The sequence below is a fragment of the Eutrema salsugineum genome, unplaced genomic scaffold, assembly GCF_000478725.1.
Source record: "Eutrema salsugineum unplaced genomic scaffold, Eutsalg1_0 scaffold_16, whole genome shotgun sequence".
NCBI lineage: Eukaryota > Viridiplantae > Streptophyta > Magnoliopsida > Brassicales > Brassicaceae > Eutrema > Eutrema salsugineum.
The window spans coordinates 4821732-4841492 of NW_006256858.1; the positions used below are offsets into that span (position 1 = coordinate 4821732).

At 40.1% G+C, this 19761-nt stretch overlaps 3 protein-coding genes and 1 non-coding gene across 4 annotated transcripts; 3 read left to right on the plus strand and 1 right to left on the minus strand.

Moving 5' to 3' along the window:
* The first annotated feature begins 1900 nt into the window (after positions 1 to 1900).
* LOC112087724 lies at positions 1901 to 3496 on the plus strand. The gene has a single exon (XM_024157597.1). It carries the CDS (start codon positions 1901 to 1903, stop codon positions 3494 to 3496), a length of 1596 nt encoding a protein of 531 aa, XP_024013365.1.
* Positions 3497 to 16003: 12507 nt separating this feature from the next.
* On the plus strand, positions 16004 to 16782 carry LOC18021109 (deoxyuridine 5'-triphosphate nucleotidohydrolase). The gene has a single exon (XM_006404367.2). The coding sequence runs from the start codon at positions 16017 to 16019 to the stop codon at positions 16656 to 16658; it is 642 nt and encodes a 213-aa protein (XP_006404430.2). The 5' UTR covers positions 16004 to 16016; the 3' UTR covers positions 16659 to 16782.
* Positions 16783 to 16784: 2 nt separating this feature from the next.
* On the minus strand, positions 16785 to 19345 carry LOC18021110 (serine/threonine-protein kinase HT1). Its single transcript, XM_006404368.2, has 4 exons — positions 19174 to 19345; positions 17948 to 19071; positions 17404 to 17850; positions 16785 to 17314 (listed from the first exon to the last, which is right to left on the minus strand). Exons 2-4 carry the CDS (start codon positions 18716 to 18718, stop codon positions 17000 to 17002), a joined length of 1533 nt encoding a protein of 510 aa, XP_006404431.1. The 5' UTR covers positions 18719 to 19071; positions 19174 to 19345; the 3' UTR covers positions 16785 to 16999.
* A 225-nt stretch (positions 19346 to 19570) lies between these two features.
* On the plus strand, positions 19571 to 19642 carry TRNAG-UCC. The gene has a single exon. It is a non-coding gene; the product is annotated as a tRNA-Gly (tRNA).
* Positions 19643 to 19761: the final 119 nt, after the last annotated feature.

A 19761-nucleotide genomic window follows, 5' to 3' on the forward strand; every position in this document is an offset into this window, starting at 1 on the left:
ATCTTTAACAACTAAGATAATAAACAACAACGAATATCTTCAAGTAAGGGTTTCTATGTTTTTTATTCTGAAAAAAAAATTAACAAATTGTAAATTAACTTACAATACAAAATACAATATCTTTATGGTATTTGTTTATCTAAAAATGAAGATTAACAAAGAATTATCTATAGCCACATAATACATAATGCAAAAAAAAATTTTATGAGATCAACAAAAGGGGGTTAGAATTACCATGTGGCGCTTGAACGTGGTGGATGCCCTGATTGAAGAATGAATTGTAAAAATAACATTTTAATGAGCTCTGGGCGCTATTAGTGCAACTAATTGGGTACTCTTTCTACAATCAACTTTTGTTAATGATCTTAGAACCCACGACTTTTACTGAATCTTCTAATTTTGCATCTTCTTCAATTGTATATGTTCATTTGCTTATAATGAATGTCAGTGCAATGACTAGAAAAGTCACAAAGTTAATTTGGCTTTAGATGAGTAAATTCCGTATTCTAAATGTATTTTTTTATTGGTTTAGCTTTCTCTCTCTTCTCTCACTTCTATTTTTCAGAGGGAGAAAATTTTCTTTCTTTTTTTGGTTGTAAATTCCGATTAATCGGTGTTAGTTGCTGATTTTCGGATTCAGTTTTTCCAGTGATATCCTAATTTAGTTTCTTGTTTTGGTTTTCTTTTTCTCTTTTTGCAGGATCTATGTCTCTTCGAAGAGACAAATCCCGAGAAATTGTTCAGAGTTCTATGTTCATCGACGCTTGATTACTTGCATACAAGTATAAATTTTCATACCACCTTATGGGCTGTTGAACCAGTTCGGATGAAGTTTCTCCGTATGCTGTCAGTCGAGATATGCGAATACCTTCGATCGATTTAGTTTCAGACTTAGACGAGCGTGTTTGCATCTGTGTCTGGTTTGCTAGATCTAACGAGGTGTTTGGCGCTTCATTAATTTGATGGAGTGGAGTTAGAGATCTCTGTTATCAATTGCTCGGTGAGCTCTGCAAAGGAAGATGTAGGTGTGATACGCTTTGAAGCATTGATTTGGCGAAGAAGATTGTCGTGGAGGCGAAAACCAGCGATTCATCAGTGACGATGGTGGAGTAAACCGGCAGAATTCACATACTTCTTCTTTTAATGTCACGTGGATCTGAGTTTTTCTCTCTTGAACACATGTTCTTAAACGTGTAATGTTGTAATGTGTTCAATTTTGTTTTGGACCTGTTTATATGAGCTTAATTTGTATCACTTATATTGCCCTTTGAGGTTTTGTTTAATAAAAAATGAATCGACAAAAATGTATTTTTTATTCGTTTATTACTCCATATAAATGTAAAAATAAAACAAAGAGATTCATCCCATTTTCATGGAGTTAAAATAAACATTTGTTTAAAAGTTTCATAATATTGTAGTTAAGGTTATGTTTTTAATGACATTTTAGATAATTTTATTATTCCACCATGAAAAAAAATACAACCGATATATATGGCAAAAGTATCATTAAAAAGCGAACATTTAGAGGAGCTAGATAATGAAATCAAAATATCACTAAAATTCTCATGGATTCATTTTTGGGGTTCTCCTACAGGTGAGATCTCTCTCATTCATTTGAGTTTTTTATATATATATAAACTGAATGTACTTTCACTTGAATGCATATCTATAAATTCGATAGTCATATGGGCTGAAATTTTTTTTGGTTTACACTATTAAAAAGCATTGAAAACTTGGGTTCTGAAAATATAAACCAATATTAATACTCATACAATGACTAATTTGGTCAATACTGAATTACTATTAGTGTGATCCCTTGAGTAAACAAAAGATTACATTGGTATACAGTAAAAACTCTATAAATTAACCCAAACATTAGATTCTTTCAGGCTAATTCCTCATGGCGATAGAGAGCGATGGTGGAGGCGATTTTAGGGTTTCTCAGAGTCAAGCGCAGGATGCAACGATGATTGATGTAGGTGAGAAGGGGCGTCCCCTAGGGGATCCACCGGACGCGGGAGGCGTATGGGTGAGAAAGGTGGTTGGGACTGGAGTAGGTGGGCGCCCGAGGCCGGAGAGTTTGGTGGATGTGGAGTTTGTGAGAAATAGGATGCAGCTGGAGTTTCCGGATGGGGAAGACGGAGAACCTGTCATCACAATCGGAGAAGAAGTCTTGATAGCCATGAATGGCCTTTGGAAACAGTGTATCATTGTGAAGGTTTTGGGGAGAAACATTGCCATAACGTCTTTGAACAGAAAGCTACGGGAGTTGTGGAAACCTAAAGGAGGGATGTCGGTAATGGATCTTCCAAAACAGTTCTTTATGATTCGTTTTGAACTAGAGGAAGAATATTTCACGGCCTTGACCGGGGGACCATGGAGGGTGTTTGGGAGCTACTTAATGGTGAAAGGATGGTCGCCTGAGTTTGATCCTTTACGGGACGAGATAGTTACAACGCCGGTGTGGGTTAGGATATCAAATCTACCTGTGAATTTCTACCACCCAGAGATTCTTATGGGCATCGCGAAGGGACTGGGAAACCCGGTGAGAGTCGACACCACGACACTACACTTTGAGAGAGCTCGGTTTGCTAGGGTTTACGTGGAGGTGAATTTGTCAAAACCACTAAAAGGCACAGTGAAAATCAACGGGGAAAGATACTATGTGGCCTATGAAGGGATGTCAAACATATGCTCGGGGTGTGGTGTATATGGACACTTAGTGCACAATTGTCCCCGACGTGTTACAGAAAGGGCTGCAGAGAAAGCAAATGGAACTAATCATGAGTCTTCAACGGCAACAGAAAGTGTTGATGATGGTTACACCACGGTGGTTCGGCGACAGGGACGAAAACAACAACCGTCGGCGTCCACGGTTGTGTTTTCAGCAGGAAAGACGGGAGGAAATCCTGACCGAAATTTGCGCGATATCTCGAATTCAAATGTGGAAACTATTATCACTCCCAACAGATTTTGCAATTTGGAGGAGGATACGATATCTCTAGCTTTAAGGGAAGTTGGGGCTACAAATCCGACGAATAAGGAGAATGAGATCCCTTTGAATCTGTCGGGAAAAGAAAGGAGTGCTACGCACGTTAGTGAAAAGAATCTCATAGGAGGCTTTGAGATAGGCTCAAAGGGGAGAAGAGACGGGCCTAAGGACAGACGGACGGGAAGCAATAAGGTAGTAGAGGTAAATGTTTCAAGGCCCAAACAACAAAAATCACATGGGCCCACACGAGGGTTAGTGTTTGGCCCAATTCGGAGTGAAGAAAAGTTATCTGTTTCGGGTAAACGGATGAGAGTTGAAGGAGAAACTGTTGGCCGATCTGGAGGAGTGTTCGTTACTAACAGAAATGGAGAATTGGAAAGTGACAGTCAAAACCCGAGTGTGGAGGAAGAGAATACCGGGCAGATGGAACCGAGCTCACAGAACAGAAGCATGGAGAGACAGTGTGAACCTCCGGTATCGACGGGGGGTTCGATGGAGAGTTAACAATTTGCCCTGGTGATTCATCGTTTGTTGGTCAAATTTTTAGTGGATTGTTTATTTTGGAATTGCCGGGGGGCGAATAAACCCAATTTCAGAAGATCGATTTGCTATATGCTGAAAAAGTTTCATGTGGATATGCTTGCTCTATTTGAAACGCATGCAGAGGGAGATCGGGCGAGTCGCATTTGTCAAAATCTGGGGTTTGACAACTCTTATAGAGTGGATGCTGTGGGCCAGAGTGGTGGTATATGGTTGTTGTGGAGGTCCGCAGTTGGTGTGGTATCTATTGTGGGATCATCCGATCAATTCGTTTATGTCAAAGTTGAGAATGCTTTGGAGGTTATGCATTTGATAGCTGTGTATGCAGCTCCGACGGCCAGTAGACGGAGCGGGTTATGGGAGCAGTTAAGAAATTCAATGGTGGGTGTGGATGAGCCATTGATTATTGGGGGCGACTTCAATACGATCGTCAGGTTAGATGAGAGGACTGGTGGGAATGGGTGTTTGTCTACGGACTCGGTAGCTTTTGGTGACTGGATTAATGAGCTTCACCTAATTGATATGGCACTACAAGAAAGATTGGGTTTTACGTCGGCAGATATCGACGTAAAATCGACGTAAAAGAGCATTTACGTCGAATTAACGACGAAAAAAATCGTCGTAAAACCGAAATCGTCGTAAAATCGTCGTAAAATTACCAACCCGGGAAAATCGTCGTAATATCGTCGGAAATTATTCGTCGTAAACGCGACGTAAAGTTTCCAACGAAAGAAGTCCATCATAAGAACGACGTAAAATCGATGTAAAATAACATCGATTTAACAACGATTAGGAGACGAACAATTTCAATTAAGGGAAACTAATTTTTTTAATTGTCGATGTTAATTCGTCGTAAAGTTTCGACGTAAATCCGACGTAAACATATTCGACGTAAATTCGTCGTTAATAATTCGACGTTAGATCGACGTAAATTTACGACGAAATTACATCGATTTATAAATTCATATTCGACGTAAATTCGTCGTTAATAATTCGACGTTAGATCGACGTAAATTTACGACGAATTTACGTCGATTTATAAATTAATTATTTAATTCGATTTTAATTTAATTAATGAATTTTTAAAATAATTAAAAAATTAAAAATAGAAAAAAACAATTTAAATTGAAATTTAAATTCGAAAATAATTTATAAATAAAAGAAAAAATTTAATACAAATTGTTTTTTACAAAAAAAACATAATCTACAATGTGATTTCGTAATCGTCGAGGTTGAGATCGACGTCACGAGTAGGCTCTCCGTCTTGGCCGCCTGTCGTTGCTGGACCGTCGTTTCCCGTCTGCACTACCGGAGCCGAAGACTGACCCTGCGTCTGCTGGTCCGATGGTCCAGTACCGGAAGTACCACCGGTCTCAAAAACCCTTCGTGCTCGCTGTTGCCTCGCTCGGATTGCGGTGGCCAACTGCGGAACCGCTTCCGCAACGATGTCGAAGAGATCGTGTATCTCGGTGAGCTCTTGCTTCTGGGCCACTTGCTCAGGCCTGAGAGTGGTGATCTCAGCATTGGCCGTAGCAAGCTCCTGGCGAAGATGACTCGGATCCTCCTGCGTTCGAAATCCGGAAGCCGAGGCGGCAGGACAGTCTCTAATAGAGCCCATCCCTAAGGTTCGGCCCTTCTTCTTCGGAGCAACCTACAAATGGAAAATGAAAACGTTAATTATTTATTAAGTAATAAATATAATAAATTTTAAAAAAATTGAAATAGATCATACCTCTTCGAAAATCTGGTCTTGCTCAGCGACGGTCAACGGTACTTGGATAGTACCGTCAGGTGTGGCCTGGGTCTCCCGCTCGGCGATCCGCTGCATAGCGGCATTGTAGATCTCCTCGGACCGAGCGTCGACAAAGCTCTCGTCCCTCTTCCGGTGAGTGGTCTCGAAGAGCTTCGTCATTGGAGGTAGTTCTCCTCCGTTCTCCTCGGCCTACCAATTAATAAACATTAATCAAAAATATTTAATAAATTATAGCAATAATTAAAATTAAAATAATAATGAAATAATTTATATTTAATTACTTACCATCATGAGACGTCTTCCTGCAAAAGATATTTGGCCAGAAGTGTGCGGGGTCACTAACTTCTGACCACTCACCAGATCGACCCGGTTTCGGACGGCCGAACACTTAGCCGCAGTGGTTTGGGCATGCGGGTCCAGCCAATACGCCTTCAACCCGTTCTAACAGGAAGAGGACATGGAGCTCGGCTTTGCGTCGTCTCCATCGGTCTCCCACTTCCGCTTCCAATCGGAAACGGTGTTGACTAGGCGTTTCTGCGCCTTCAGCCGGAAAGCTTCGCGGACCGTCTCGTTGATCCCGATGTCCCAGTTCCACCGTTGCTGCAAAAGAAAACAAAAAATTAGATAAACAATATAAAAGTAAGATTAATTAAATTTAAAACAATTTAAAATGATATAAATAAGATTTTAAAAACATTACCGCGAAGCACTTGTACCAGGTGTCGAACGTCTCTTGCGACACCTTGCTCCAATTGTAGTGCGGCTCCACGAAATGACTCTTAATTGTGTCGGAAACGCTCCGACCGACACAATTTTCCAAATCAAACCTATGAAAACAAAAAAAAAAACTTATTACATTAATATTTAAGTAAATTAAAGCATTAATTTTAAAAAATATAAAAAACAAAAAAGTTTACTTACCAATAAGAGCCTGTTCCGCTTTTCCGGGAACCAGACGTCGTAAAGCCCCCTGTCCCGGTAGGGCTAGTAAATCCTCAACCGTAAACTGGGCATACGAATGAGGAGGGGCGGGTACCGGTTCGGCAGCCGGCGGTGGAGGTGGTGGTGGAGGCGGTGGTGGAGACTGCTCCGCGGTATTCGGAACCTGGGAGGCTCCAGAAGATGAAGGGACATCGGTCCCGGTGTTTCCCGAGGCAGACACCCGGGAAGAGTGTCCGTCCGCCATGAAATTGATGTAATGCGTCCTCCGTCGAGTCATCGTCTGCAAAACCGATAAAATTTTATTTTTTAAATTAATTACAATTAATTTTTAATTACGATCCTAAATCTAACAAATTCCGATCCTAAATCTAACAAATTCCGAGCCTAAACTAATTCCCGATCTAAACCGTTTGAATTTCTAAACTATTTAATAATATTTTAATTTTAAGTAATTAAAAAAAAATAATTACCTTTTTGCGTCAAAAGGAGGAGGAATGCAAGGGAGGAGGAAGCAGAGAGAGAGGAAAGAGAGATGAGCGACGAAATGAGGAATGGGTGCGGTCCTATATATAGAATTTATTTTCCTCGTTAATTCGTCGTAAATTCGTCGTAATGGTCCCACCGTACAAGAAAACAAATAAGACAAACACACGTGGTTGTATCTGGGCTTTGCGACGATTTTACGACGAATCGTATAAATCATAAAAATTAAGACGGTTGTGTATCCACAAATCGTCGTAAATTCGTCGTAATATTACGACGAATTTACGACAAATTATACCAAAACTGATGAAATTCAAAAATTGAAACATCCATAAGCACATACAAGCATGTCTATTCATGATAAATGTGGTCTGTATAACTTTCTAGCATGTTTACATAACTTAATGAAGAATTTAGTAAGATCTAAGATAAATCCTTACATCTTGTGTAAATGTATATAACACCTTAAGATTACTTGATAAACACATATATGTCAAATTTTGAATTTTTTTTTTTTTTTGTTTAGAAAGTTGGTTTACCTTATGAGATGGTAAGCCATATCATTCTCTTCATCAAAATCCCCCCTGAACCCCAGAAAAGATTGATTATAAGATTTAGGGGTTACATTTCGTCGTAATCTCGATGGTATATTACGACGAATTTACGACGATCACACCCATTCGTCGTAAATTCGTCGTAATAAAAACCACATATCTACAAGTTCCTGAACCTTATACTACAGACCCTTATATAATACATCAGTTTACTTAGGAAAATGAACCCAAAAACCATTATGTAAGTTGGGAAAGCTAAACCCTATAGGGTTTAGGGTTTGCATTTTACGACGAAGTTACGACGATTTCTAAATAATCATCGTAAATTCGTGGTAAAAATCAACATATGTCCAAGTCAACACTTTAACAAATTTTATTTTCATTAATTGGCTTTAATTTTTCAAAAATTTAAATTTGACAAATGTTACATTGAAACATGCAATTAAATGTCAACATATTTAATTAGTCTTCATCAACATTTTCCTCGGTGTCCTCATCATCATTGTCATCATCACTGCTTGTTTGAAATTCGTCAGCACCTTCTTCAGTTTCGTCCCCATGTAGATCTTCCACTTGTCGATTACGTGGATCAATTAAAAGAACATTTTCTTCAACATCCGGTTCTGTAATGTCGACACAATCATCTTGTTGCATTGGCGGGAGATCTACACCATCAATTATACCCCTTGGAGCAACTTTGACAACCGCCAGCCATGAAATTCCTGTATTCCGAACTCGAGGATATGGAACAAAGGTGACTTGTTCTGCTTGAGATGCAAGTATAAAAGGTTCGAACTTATTGTATCGCCGAGATGCGTTTACATCTACCACTCCGAATTTGTTAATTCGCACTCCACGACCTACTGTAGGATCAAACCAATCACATTTGAATAGAACAGTTTTCATTCTGACTAATCCGGGGTATTCCACTTCAATTATCTCTTTGATGATCCCATAAAAGTCTACTTCACCTCGTACACAAACTCCATAGTTTGTAGTTGCCCGTTGAGTGCCATGACTATAAGTATGAAAAACATAGCCACGTGTGAAATACATAGCTGCAGTAGTTATCTTCGAAATAGGACCTAGGAGCAACTCATGAAACCATACTGCATATGTCATGTCATCATGTTCGACTTGACCTTTTAACCACAATGCATAATGTTGGTCTTTCCGCTTGTTAATTTCATCTTCTGAAACTTGACTCACGAAAGTGCTGAAATTTTAAAACATTGTTAAGGACATTTCGTTTGTTCAATCAAATTTTAATCATGCATGGTTATAATTATGTACCTCTCGTAATGTGCCAATTCCTCGCAATTCAGAAGTATATATGTATGTGCGCTGTGGTAGTCTTGTTCGTTTGACCAACAAGTTTCTTTTAGTTTCCCACTTAGACGTCCAATTGGTGAGAATATATCAGGCACATCTTCCACTGCGTAACTTTGTCCTACACCCCCATCGTCGTAACGTCTTGGAGCCCGTTTGCGTGTACGAACCTTTGGAGCAAATTAATAAGACGTGAAATGAGAAGTCTCTTCTGTCAGACTTCCCGCCACGATAGACCCTTCAACTTTTGCTAAGTTTTTGGCCTTACCCTTCAAATGCTTCATAAATCGTTCAAACGGATACATCCACCTAAACTGAACAGGTCCTCCCAACTCTGCTTCATGGGGGAGGTGTATAGGTAAATGTTCCATAACATCGAAGAAAGCAGGTGGGAATATTTTCTCTAAATTGCACAACAATATTGGAATATTTGTAGACAGTTGTGCAACTACATCTTCTGATAATGTCCTTGTACTTAGATCACGGAAGAAGGCTCCAATGCCTCCTAGTGCCTCATGGACATGTCCCGGTAGGAGTTCAGCAAACACAAAAGGAAGTAACTGTTGCATAAACACATGACAATCATGACTTTTCATCCCTGAAAACTTTTGTCCTTTATCCACAGATTTAGCCAGATTAGATACATATCCATCAGGAAATTTCACGGCTGATGATACCCAATTAAACAATGCTATTTTTTGTTCAGCACCCAACCGAAATACAGGAACAGGTGCTTTCCCATTACTCACCATATGCAACTCAATTCTGTTACATATATCAGGTAAGTCCATCCGTGATTTAACGCTGTCTTTGGTTCTTCCTTGGACGTTCAAAACAGTATGCATGATGTTATCGAAAAAATTCTTCTCAATGTGCATAACATCAAGATTATGTCTGAGCAAATGATCTTTCCAGTAAGGCAGATCCCAAAATATACTTTTCTTGTGCCAATTATGATGAACCCCATATCCTTCAGGCATATTCGCAGGAATGTGCCAATTTCCTCCTCGGGGGACCGTTTCAAGTCCACTCCAATGATCTATTTGCGCTTCAAGCTCTTCTCCAGTTAGGTACACTGGTGGAGGGAGACGAACCAATTTGTTCTTTATAAACAAACGCCTATTTCTTCTATATTGATGGTTTGGTGGTAAAAACCGACAGTGGCAATCAAACCAACAGGTTTTCCTACCATGTTTAAGCTGAAATGCATCAGTCCTATGAAGACAATAAGGACATGATAACCTCCCATGCGTTGTCCAACCTGATAGCATTCCGTATGCCGGGAAATCGCTTATTGTCCACATAAGCACCGCTCGCATCGTAAAATTTTTACCACTCGAACAGTCATATGTCCGTACTCCAACATGCCACAACTGGTTTAACTCATGTATGAGTGGTTGCAAAAACACATCAAGGGCCCGCTTCGGGTGATTTGGACCAAGGACTAATATACTTAGAAACAAAAACTCTCTTTGCATGCACATATCTGGAGGAAGGTTATATGGCGTAAGAATCACAGGCCATAATGAATATTGCCTACCAGACATACCAAATGGACTAAAACCGTCAGTGCAAAGACCAAGATAAACATTTCGCTTAGACCTAGCAAAGTCTGGATGTACGGTGTTAAAATGTTTCCAAGATTTCCCGTCAGACGAGTGAGTCATTTTGCCATCTGTTTGTGAAAGTTCCGCATGCCATCTCATCGACGCAGCTGTCCGTTCAGATTGATATAGTCTTTTTAACCTATCAGTGATAGGAAGATACCACATTCGTTGGTAAGGAATCTTCTTACGCCCAGCAATTTGCGGTCTATATCTTGGCTTTTGGCAGAAACGACATTCTTCAAGCTTCTCATCATCTCTCCAAAAAAGCATACAATTATCAACACAAACATCAATCATCTCAGAAGGCAATCCAAGACTAAAAACCAGCTTCTGAATTTCATAATACGTTTCAGCAGCCAAATTATCATCTGGCAAATACTCTTTAATAAGATCTGCCCAATTGTTCATGCAAACTTCAGATAGATTGTGATCAGTTTTTATTGTCATCATCCGAGCTGCCAATGATAATTTTGATAAACCTTCCCTACATCCCTCGTACAGAGGCTGTTTTGCTGCGTTTAACATATCATAAAAGCGTTTCGCATCTGCATTGGGCTCCTCAACAGTATCAGCATGTGTTTCATGAAATGCATCAGTAACCATTTCATGCATCCTATCATGATCTTCACCCTGAACTTGACTACTTTGATAATCATTGGACGCTTCAAAATCCATATGTTCTTGATGATTACTACTACTCCGTGCAGCCATCTGACCACTACTTTGACCATATCCCTCTCCATGCTGATACCAAATAAAGTATTGGGGCATGAACCCTCTATTCAATAAATGCTGCCAGACAGTGTCAATAGGAATATGTTTCCTATTTTTTCATTTCACACAAGGACAATACATTTTGCCGCTTTCAATTACAGTTTGCATAAGGTCGGCTTGGTACATGAATATTTCCAATCCGTTTTTGAAGTCTTCAGTCAACGACCCATCACCATTTTTGGGCGTATACATCCACTTTCGTAGATCGTATATAGACATTTCAAAAACAAATATTTGACTTTTTGTTTCTGAAATTTGATATAAATTTCAACTACTAAAAATTTTACTTAAACATTCAAAGACTCAAAAAATTTGTGTCTTTATATGTTTTTTTGGGTTGATGGAATAATGAGAGAAGAAAGGGTATATATAGAATTTTTTGTTTGGTTACCAACATATTACCATTGCATATTTACATCAAATTTACGTCGAAATAAAACTTACATCACATTTACATTGATTTTACGTCAATTACAAGATAGAGGACAATTAGTCGTATTATCGATGTAAATATTACGACAACATTACGACGAATTAAATTCGTTCTTCATTCGTCGTAATATCGTCGTAACATCACAACAATTTTACGAGGGTCATTTTTTACGTCGAATTTACGACGAAATTTTTGATCGTCGTAAATACGACGTAACGTCGTCGTAACTAATTCGACAGAAAAACCCCTCATTCTTGTAGTGTGGGATTTAAAGGGAGTAGCTTTACTTGGCGACGTGGGAAGCAGGAGAGAAACTTTATTGCCAAAAGGCTTGACAGAGTGTTATGTTGTCCTTATGCTAGATTGAAATGGCAAGAGGCCACTGTTTCACATCTACCAATGCTAGCCTCGGACCATACTCATTTGTATTTGCAATTATGCCCATTAAGAAAAGGAGACCCGAGGAGACGTCCTTTTCGATTTGAGGCGGCATGGTTAAATCATGAAGGGTTTAAGCAGCTCTTAACTCAGTCTTGGAACAGAGATTTAACTACTCCAGCTGCTTTATAAGGCCTCCGGACGCGATTAAAGAAATGGAATAAGGAAGTTTTTGGAGATGTGCACAAGAGAAAGGACAAGTTAATGAATGAGATACAGACAGTTCAAGATTTGTTGGATGTGACTCTAACTGATGAGCTGTAAAGTAAGGAAGACATGCTGTGTAAAGAATTGGATGTTGTTCTCGCACAAGAAGAACTGATCTGGTTTCAAAAATCCTGAGAGACGTGGATCGGAATAGGCTATCGAAACACTAAGTTTTTTCACGTCTCGACAATCATTCGACGGCGTAGGAATCGTGTGGAAAGTTTAAGGAATGAGACTGGGCAGTGGATCTCTGATACAGCAGAGTTAGAGGCGCTTGCAGTGACTTATTATCGGCAACTATATTCATTGACAGATGTTGACCAGGACGTTGAGGGGCTTCCTCAGATGGGTTTTCCAGCGTTGAATACAGCGGAGAGAAATAGTTTGGACCAACCTTTCTCCTCTAGAGAAGTAGAAGAATCTGTTCGGAGTATGGGGAGGTTTAAAGCTCCGGGACCAGACGGATACCAACCTGTTTTCTATCATCAGTGTTGGGATGTGATTGGAGAGTCGGTGTCGAGGTTTGTACTGGGATTCTTCGAATCGAATTCTCTGCCATCAGGGACAAACGATGCTTTGGTAGTTTTAATAGCTAAGGTTTTGAAAATAGAGACAATCATGCAGTTCCGACCAATAAGCTTATGTAATGTGTTATTCAAAATAATTACTAAAGCTATGGTTATGACACTGAAGCGTGTGATGCCCAAGCTAATTAGTCCGGCTCAAGGAAGCTTTATTTCTGGGAGATTAAGCACAGACAATATTGTGGTGGTACAAGAGGCAGTTCACTCAATGCGGAGGAAGAAAGGAAGAAAAGGGTGGATGATGCTGAAGTTGGATTTGGAGAAAGCTTATGACCGAATTCGATGGGACTTTTTAGAGGATTCCTTTATAGCGGCTAGGCTATCTTCACAGTGGCGATGATGGATAATGAAATGTGTAGAAAGTCCGGCGATGACACTTCTATGGAATGGAGAGAAGACAGAACCTTTTAAACCGGAGAGAGGACTTAGACAAGGTGACCCGCTGTCACCCTATTTATTTGTCCTATGTCTGGAGAGATTGTGTCATCTAATTGAGTTTTCAATCGCATCGAAAGAGTGGAAACCTATACGGCTTTCTCGAGGAGGCCCGCAGCTTTCTCATATCTGTTTTGCGGACGACCTGATCCTCTTTGCGGAAGCAAGTGTAGCTCAGATTCGGGTTGTGAGGAAAGTGTTAGAACGGTTTTGTATTGCTTCAGGACAGAAAGTCAGCCTCGAAAAGTCGAAGATCTTCTTTTCGGAGAATGTCAGCAGAGAACTTGCCAAATGAATAAGTGATGCGAGTGGAATTCAAACCACAAGAGACTTGGGTAAATATTTGGGGATGCCTATACTGCATAAACGAATAAATAGCGATACTTTTGGTGAGTCTTATCGAGAGTGTCTTCACGTCTCTCGGGTTGGCGAGGCCGTTTTCTTAGCTTTGCTGGTAGGATCACTCTAACACGGTCCGTGTTGTCATCTCTCCCCGTCCATACTATGACCACAATATCACTACCACAATCTGTTTTGGACAAGCTGGATAAGATGTCCAGATCGTTTATATGGGGAAGTTCAGAAGAGAAAAAGAAACAACATTTGGTGGCATGGGATAGAGTTTGTGCTCCGAAGTCAGATGGTGGGCTTGGCATACGATTAGCCAAACCTATGAATCAAGTCTTGTTAGCTAAAGTGGGGTGGAGACTCATTCATGATAAAGAAAGCCTTTGGACTAGGGTACTACGCAGCAAATACAAAGTTGGCAGCATTAGAGACCCAGCCTGGTTGGTAGCAAAGGGAACGTGGTCATCAACATGGCGTAGTGTAGCCATGGGTCTGCGGGAAGTGGTGATACCGGGTTTAGAATGGGTTATTAGTAATGACCGTGAAATACGGTTTTGGCAGGATAAATGGCTGGCATCGAAGCCACTTTGTGATTTACTTGTTGGTACCATCTCGGAGACCCAAAGAGAAGCTCGGATTAGGGATCTGTGGAAGGTAGATTCTGGGTGGGATTGGCAACATATTACGCCATATATCTCTGAAAGCACTAAGCTGAAAATGGCCTCATTGGTAGTCGACACAATCACAGGTGCGACAGATAGAGTTTCTTGGGGAGGCTGCTCCGATGGAAAATTTACAGTAAGATCAGCTTATACTTTCCTCACACGAGATGAGAAATCGAAACAAAGCATGGGGTGTTTCTTTGAGCGTATCTGGAAGGTGACGGCACCGGAAAGAGTTCGTGTGTTCCTCTGGTTAACAGGGCAACAAGTGCTTATGACCAAAATGGAGCGGTTTCGTAGACATCTCAGTAGTTCGAGCATATGTTCAGTTTGTAAGATGGGAGATGAGACGATAATTCACATTCTCTGGGATTTCCCAGCTATGGCGGGAATTTGGAATCGGCTTGTTCCGCCGAGACGATTGCAATCTTTCTTTGGGATGACGTTACTGGAGTGGTTATTTAATAATTTGGGCGACACAACCGTAGTGCGAGGATGTCCATGGGCTACATTATTCTCTATGGCAGTGTGGTGAGGGTGGAAATGGAGGTGCGGGAATGTGTTTGGGACAACTGGTAAATGCCGCGATCGTGTGAAATTTGTTACTGACATCGCCAAGGAGGTATCGAATGCACATTCACTCGTGAAAGGGTCTGCTAATCAGTCTATGAGGGCAGAGAAGATGGTTTCATGGTCTCGGCCGAATGATGAGTGGTTTAAATTAAACACTGATGGAGCTTCAAGAGGTAATCCGGGGCTAGCTGCTGCAGGTGGAGTGGTGAGGGATACAGATGGGAATTGGTGTTGTGGTTTTGCTTTGAATATCGGAATTTGTTCCGCGCCTCTAGCGGAGTTGTGGAGCGTCTACTATGGTCTATATATAGCTTGGGAGCGAGGAATCACACGTCTTGAGCTAGAGGTTGATTCCGAAATAGTGGTTGGTTTTCTTAAGACAGGGATTGAGGATTCGCATCCGCTGTCCTTCCTAGTACGACTTTGCTATGACTTTCTATCGAAGGATTGGATAGTCCAAATTTCACATGTGTATAGGGAAGTTAATCGTCTTGCGGACGGATTAGCGAGCTATGCGTTTTCATTGGCAGTAGGTTTCCATATGTTTCACTCCTGTCCGGAGGAGAGTCGTTTGATTTTGTTAGAGGATGCTAGTGGGACTGCACGTCCTAGGCAAATCCGGTTGTAGTTTTTTTTATTTTTGATGAATAAATGGGGGTTTACCCCTTTTTCCGACCCAAAAAAAAAAAACTTTATAAACTAATAATATTGAGATTTTGGTATTTATTAATTTATAAAGTTATTAATTTATAGATTTTCAATATTTTTTATTATTTTATTAAGTTTTTAAAAATATTTTTTAAAAAATTACTCTTTAAAACATTATGTCTAAATTAAAGATGAGTTACAAGAAATTAAAATTTTAAAATAAAAATATTTTTACTAAACTCATATTTTAATAGATTATTTCATTTATATATTTATATAAAATTATATTTATGGTAATTATTAATTTATAATATTAATGGAACCATATATTTACATAAGAGTTTTGTTGAATTTATTATCTTATTATCTTATCGATTTGTATTAAATTTTGAAGATACTAACTTAGAACTGGAAAATTTTATTAATTTATAATATTTATTAATTTATCGAGTATTAATTTATATAATTTCTTAACTCAAAAATAAAAATTCAGTTAACATATTTACTCGGTAAGATTTTAACCAAAAACAAATATTTACTCGGTAAGATCTTGATACCACCAGCTATGGTTTATAATATTAATGATTGGGCTAATAGGCCGATCAATAAATGAAATAGCTAAGCCCATTCAAATTTCTCGTCAATTTTCCGAGGTTTAGTGTGGAGGGAACTTTTGGCGCCATTGGAACTCACTAAGGGAATGTCTATACATTAATGGCGGAACTACAACGCCTCTCCATCACAACAAGTCGACCTCCATTAAAATTAGGGTTTCTCTTCAACTCAGTGAACTCGCGGCAGTTATCAATACCTAGTCTTCGAATTCCAACAATGGCCTGCGTCGAGAAGAAGAGCAACAGCCCCGAAGCCAAGGAACCGTTGCCGAAAATCCAAAAGCTCGATCGAAACGGAGTTCAAGGCGATTCCGAAGCGTTCTTCTTCAAAGTGAAGAAACTCTCCGAGAAAGCTGTTTTACCTACGAGAGGCTCCTCTCTCTCTGCAGGATACGATCTCTCAAGTGCGGTCGATTCGAAAGTTCCGGCGAGAGGCAAGGCGCTTATCCCGACGGATCTAAGCGTCGCCGTCCCCGAAGGAACCTACGCGAGAATCGCTCCGAGATCTGGTCTCGCCTGGAAACACTCGATCGATGTCGGAGCTGGAGTGATCGACGCCGATTACAGAGGACCTGTTGGTGTGATTTTGTTCAATTACTCCGATGTTGATTTCGAGGTGAAGATTGGAGATCGAATTGCGCAGCTGATAATCGAGAGGATCGTGACGCCTGAAGTTATGGAGGTTGATGATTTGGACTCTACTGTTCGTGGTGAAGGAGGTTTCGGGTCTACTGGTGTTTGAGTTTCTCTTCTCGTCTTCTAGCTTTTGAGTATCTCAGTGAATTTAGGGTCATTTGCTGTAATAGTTCTTGCTTTCATCTTCAGACTTTTAATCTATTGATCTTTTCTTCATTACAAGTTCACAAAAAGGCTTCAAAATTAAAAGTGATAATCCATAAAACAATCTCTCACTGTTCAAGAAAAATAAAAGAGATGGCTTCACAAAAAACCCAAGCCAAACAAGAAAAGAAGCTATCTTTAATGGTTGTCCTAAACAAAATCAAACGCAAACAGAGACAGTGGATTAACAAAAACATAGCCACTGACTTATATTTACAAAACGAGACTCATAGAGTCTCTCTCTCAGGCGAATTTAGGTTTAGGTAAGGCTGAGCCTACGGTGGGGTGGTGGCTGCTGCTGCTGCCGCCGCCGACGTGGTGGTGGACTGACCCGAATATCTGAATCCAGTATTTATGACCTTTCTTTAGCTCTGGACAGATCTGGTTCGGCATAAGAGTGAGTCTCCCTTCGTTTTTCTTCAGAGACATGTCAAACTGTTCCAAAACTTTCACAATCTGCCAGAACTCTGGTCTCTTGTCTGTTTGCAACGACCAACATTGCTCAATCAGCTCTCTCATTGCCGCTGGACAATCGTTTGGTATAACCGGCCTAGTGTTCTGGCCAAATATCAAACACAAAGTTCGTGTAAACCAACGGAAAAGGTCACAATCATGAAACAAGCTAGGAGATGCAGAATTGTATTTACCTTGTGCATGACTGCGAAAGCAGCTTGGACAGGAGTCATCTCCTCATATGGGACCGCTCCAGCTACCATTTCCCATAAAACAAGACCGAAACTATAAACATCGGACTTTCGTCCGTGTGGTCTCTTTCTTAGCACTTCAGGTGCCATCCACCTATAAGTTCCTGTCTCAGCACCCAATATATCACAGTACTCCTCCTCTCGCGCTATGCCAAAGTCAGCAATCTTCAAGTTGAAGTCTTTGTCAATCAACACGTTTTCTGGCTTAAGATCCCGATGAACAATCTTTCTTGAGTGAATGTATTCCATTCCTCTCGCGATATCTAGACCAAACTTAATCAGCTGTTGCAAAGGAAGGCGTTTCTGCTCGAGCTTGTGCAGGTATGATCTTAAAGACCCTTTAGGTAAATACTCCGTGATGATACAGTTTCCAGTGTTCACTCCCACAAACTGTTTAGGACATCATCAATCAGAGAAGAAAAGTCAAAACAAACTAAAAGACATCATTCATAACCTAACCTACATAATATAACGTAATTTCAATCACCTTGAGAACATTTGGATGGCTTAGTCGAGATAAAAGAGTGGCTTCCTTGGTAAACTGTCTCTCCAAACGAGCTCCCAAGAGTTTGTCTTCGCTATTAACAGGTGCTTGCGTAATCTTGAGAGCAACAGCTTCTCCTTTGTACTCTCCATGGTAAAGTTGGCTATATATCCCATGCGCAAACTGGTTCCCATAGATCAACTTAGACGTATCAATGAGGTGTTCTTCAAGCACTCCCATAGCACTTACTCTAGAAGCTCCACAGTCAAAAGACTTTGAAGACCTCGTCTCAATCTTACTCTTCACCTTCTCTTGAATTTTCAGGGTACTAAGATCCCTAATAGGATCCGAGTGCGATAGAGACCGTAGATTGAACGATATTTTCTCAAAGGAATCTCTACGAGGCAACTTCGCCTTCATTCCCTTCTCTGGTTCCAATCCTCTAGGATGCGGAGTAGAAAACCTCTTGATATCAGACTTTGCTTCTTTAAAAGACTCAGAGAGAGACATCTGAGGAGACGGAGAAGCAGACCTCTTTTTGTTCGTGACAGGGTTTCTCTGTGTTTCAGAACCTGTCGCTTGCTGCTTAGCCTGTGAAGTTCCTACAAGTGACTTCAGATCCGATGGTGAGCTCAGAGGCATCCTTTTCAATCCAAAAGTCTTCTCTTTGTTTACTGTAAAAGGCAGAGATTCTAAGTTTGGCGTAATCATACGATAACAAACAGTGTGAGAATAATTCGCCCTCCTGATCCAAGAAGTAGCTTCTCCATCCATGTTTAATCCCCCAAAACAAGTTACTTATCAAGAAGGAAAAAAAATCAAAACTCTTTAGTTTTCTAGACACGTATTGTATAATCAAGCGAACCCGTGAAGACGAATAAGATGAGTAGCAATCTCCAACAATCTCATCTTCTTCACAGAAACCAGAGTTCCTTCACAATCCATTGATACACCAAGTTATCCTCCTCAACCATTAATCGAACACTCTATGAATCCAAAAGTAAAATCTCCCTACGAAGAAAATATCTAACTCCAAATTCCTCCGCCTACAGAGTTGAACACATGATCACCCAAATCGCCGGAAACAAAAAATAATCTGGATTACACCACCCACTATATGCCTCGGCCTAATAACAAAATCAACGGAATCACGTATCAAGAGCAACAAAAATTAAGAAACGACTTATTTGATCGACGAATCCAAACAAAAAGGGAAATCCAGAAAGTACCTGAAAATGGAAAACTATGGAAGGTGTCAAGGTGAAGCTGGGAGAAACAGGAATCAGGTGAGAGTTCAGAAATCCGGCGATCGGATTTGTGTGCAGAGAGAAAATCGACGGAGAAATTGGAAGCTACGACGATTCTGAAAATTTTCACGACTTTTTCTCTAGGAAACGAAACCCCAAGGTCTTTACGGCTTTTACATTGAAGTTTTTATACTAATAAAACTTTCTAAAACGGAAGACAATTTCTTCAGAATTTTGGTCAAAGGAGAAATCACGGACGAGCGTAAAAGAATGCAAACGATGTCGTAATGGAAGCTATCAACATCACCGATATGCTTTGAACATTCTATTGAGAAGTATATTTTTGGTATAAAATATTCATGGCTTAATAAAACAAGCAGCGTCTGTAGTCCAACGGTTAGGATAATTGCCTTCCAAGCAATAGACCCGGGTTCGACTCCCGGCAGACGCAAAATTTTTATTTTTTTGGCCTCAGTTTTTTAACCCAAATGAAGAAAAATTATTATTATTTGTTTTTAATCCTAAGTCTATTCAAACAAATAAAAGATGTAATATGATACTTTGTTGAGG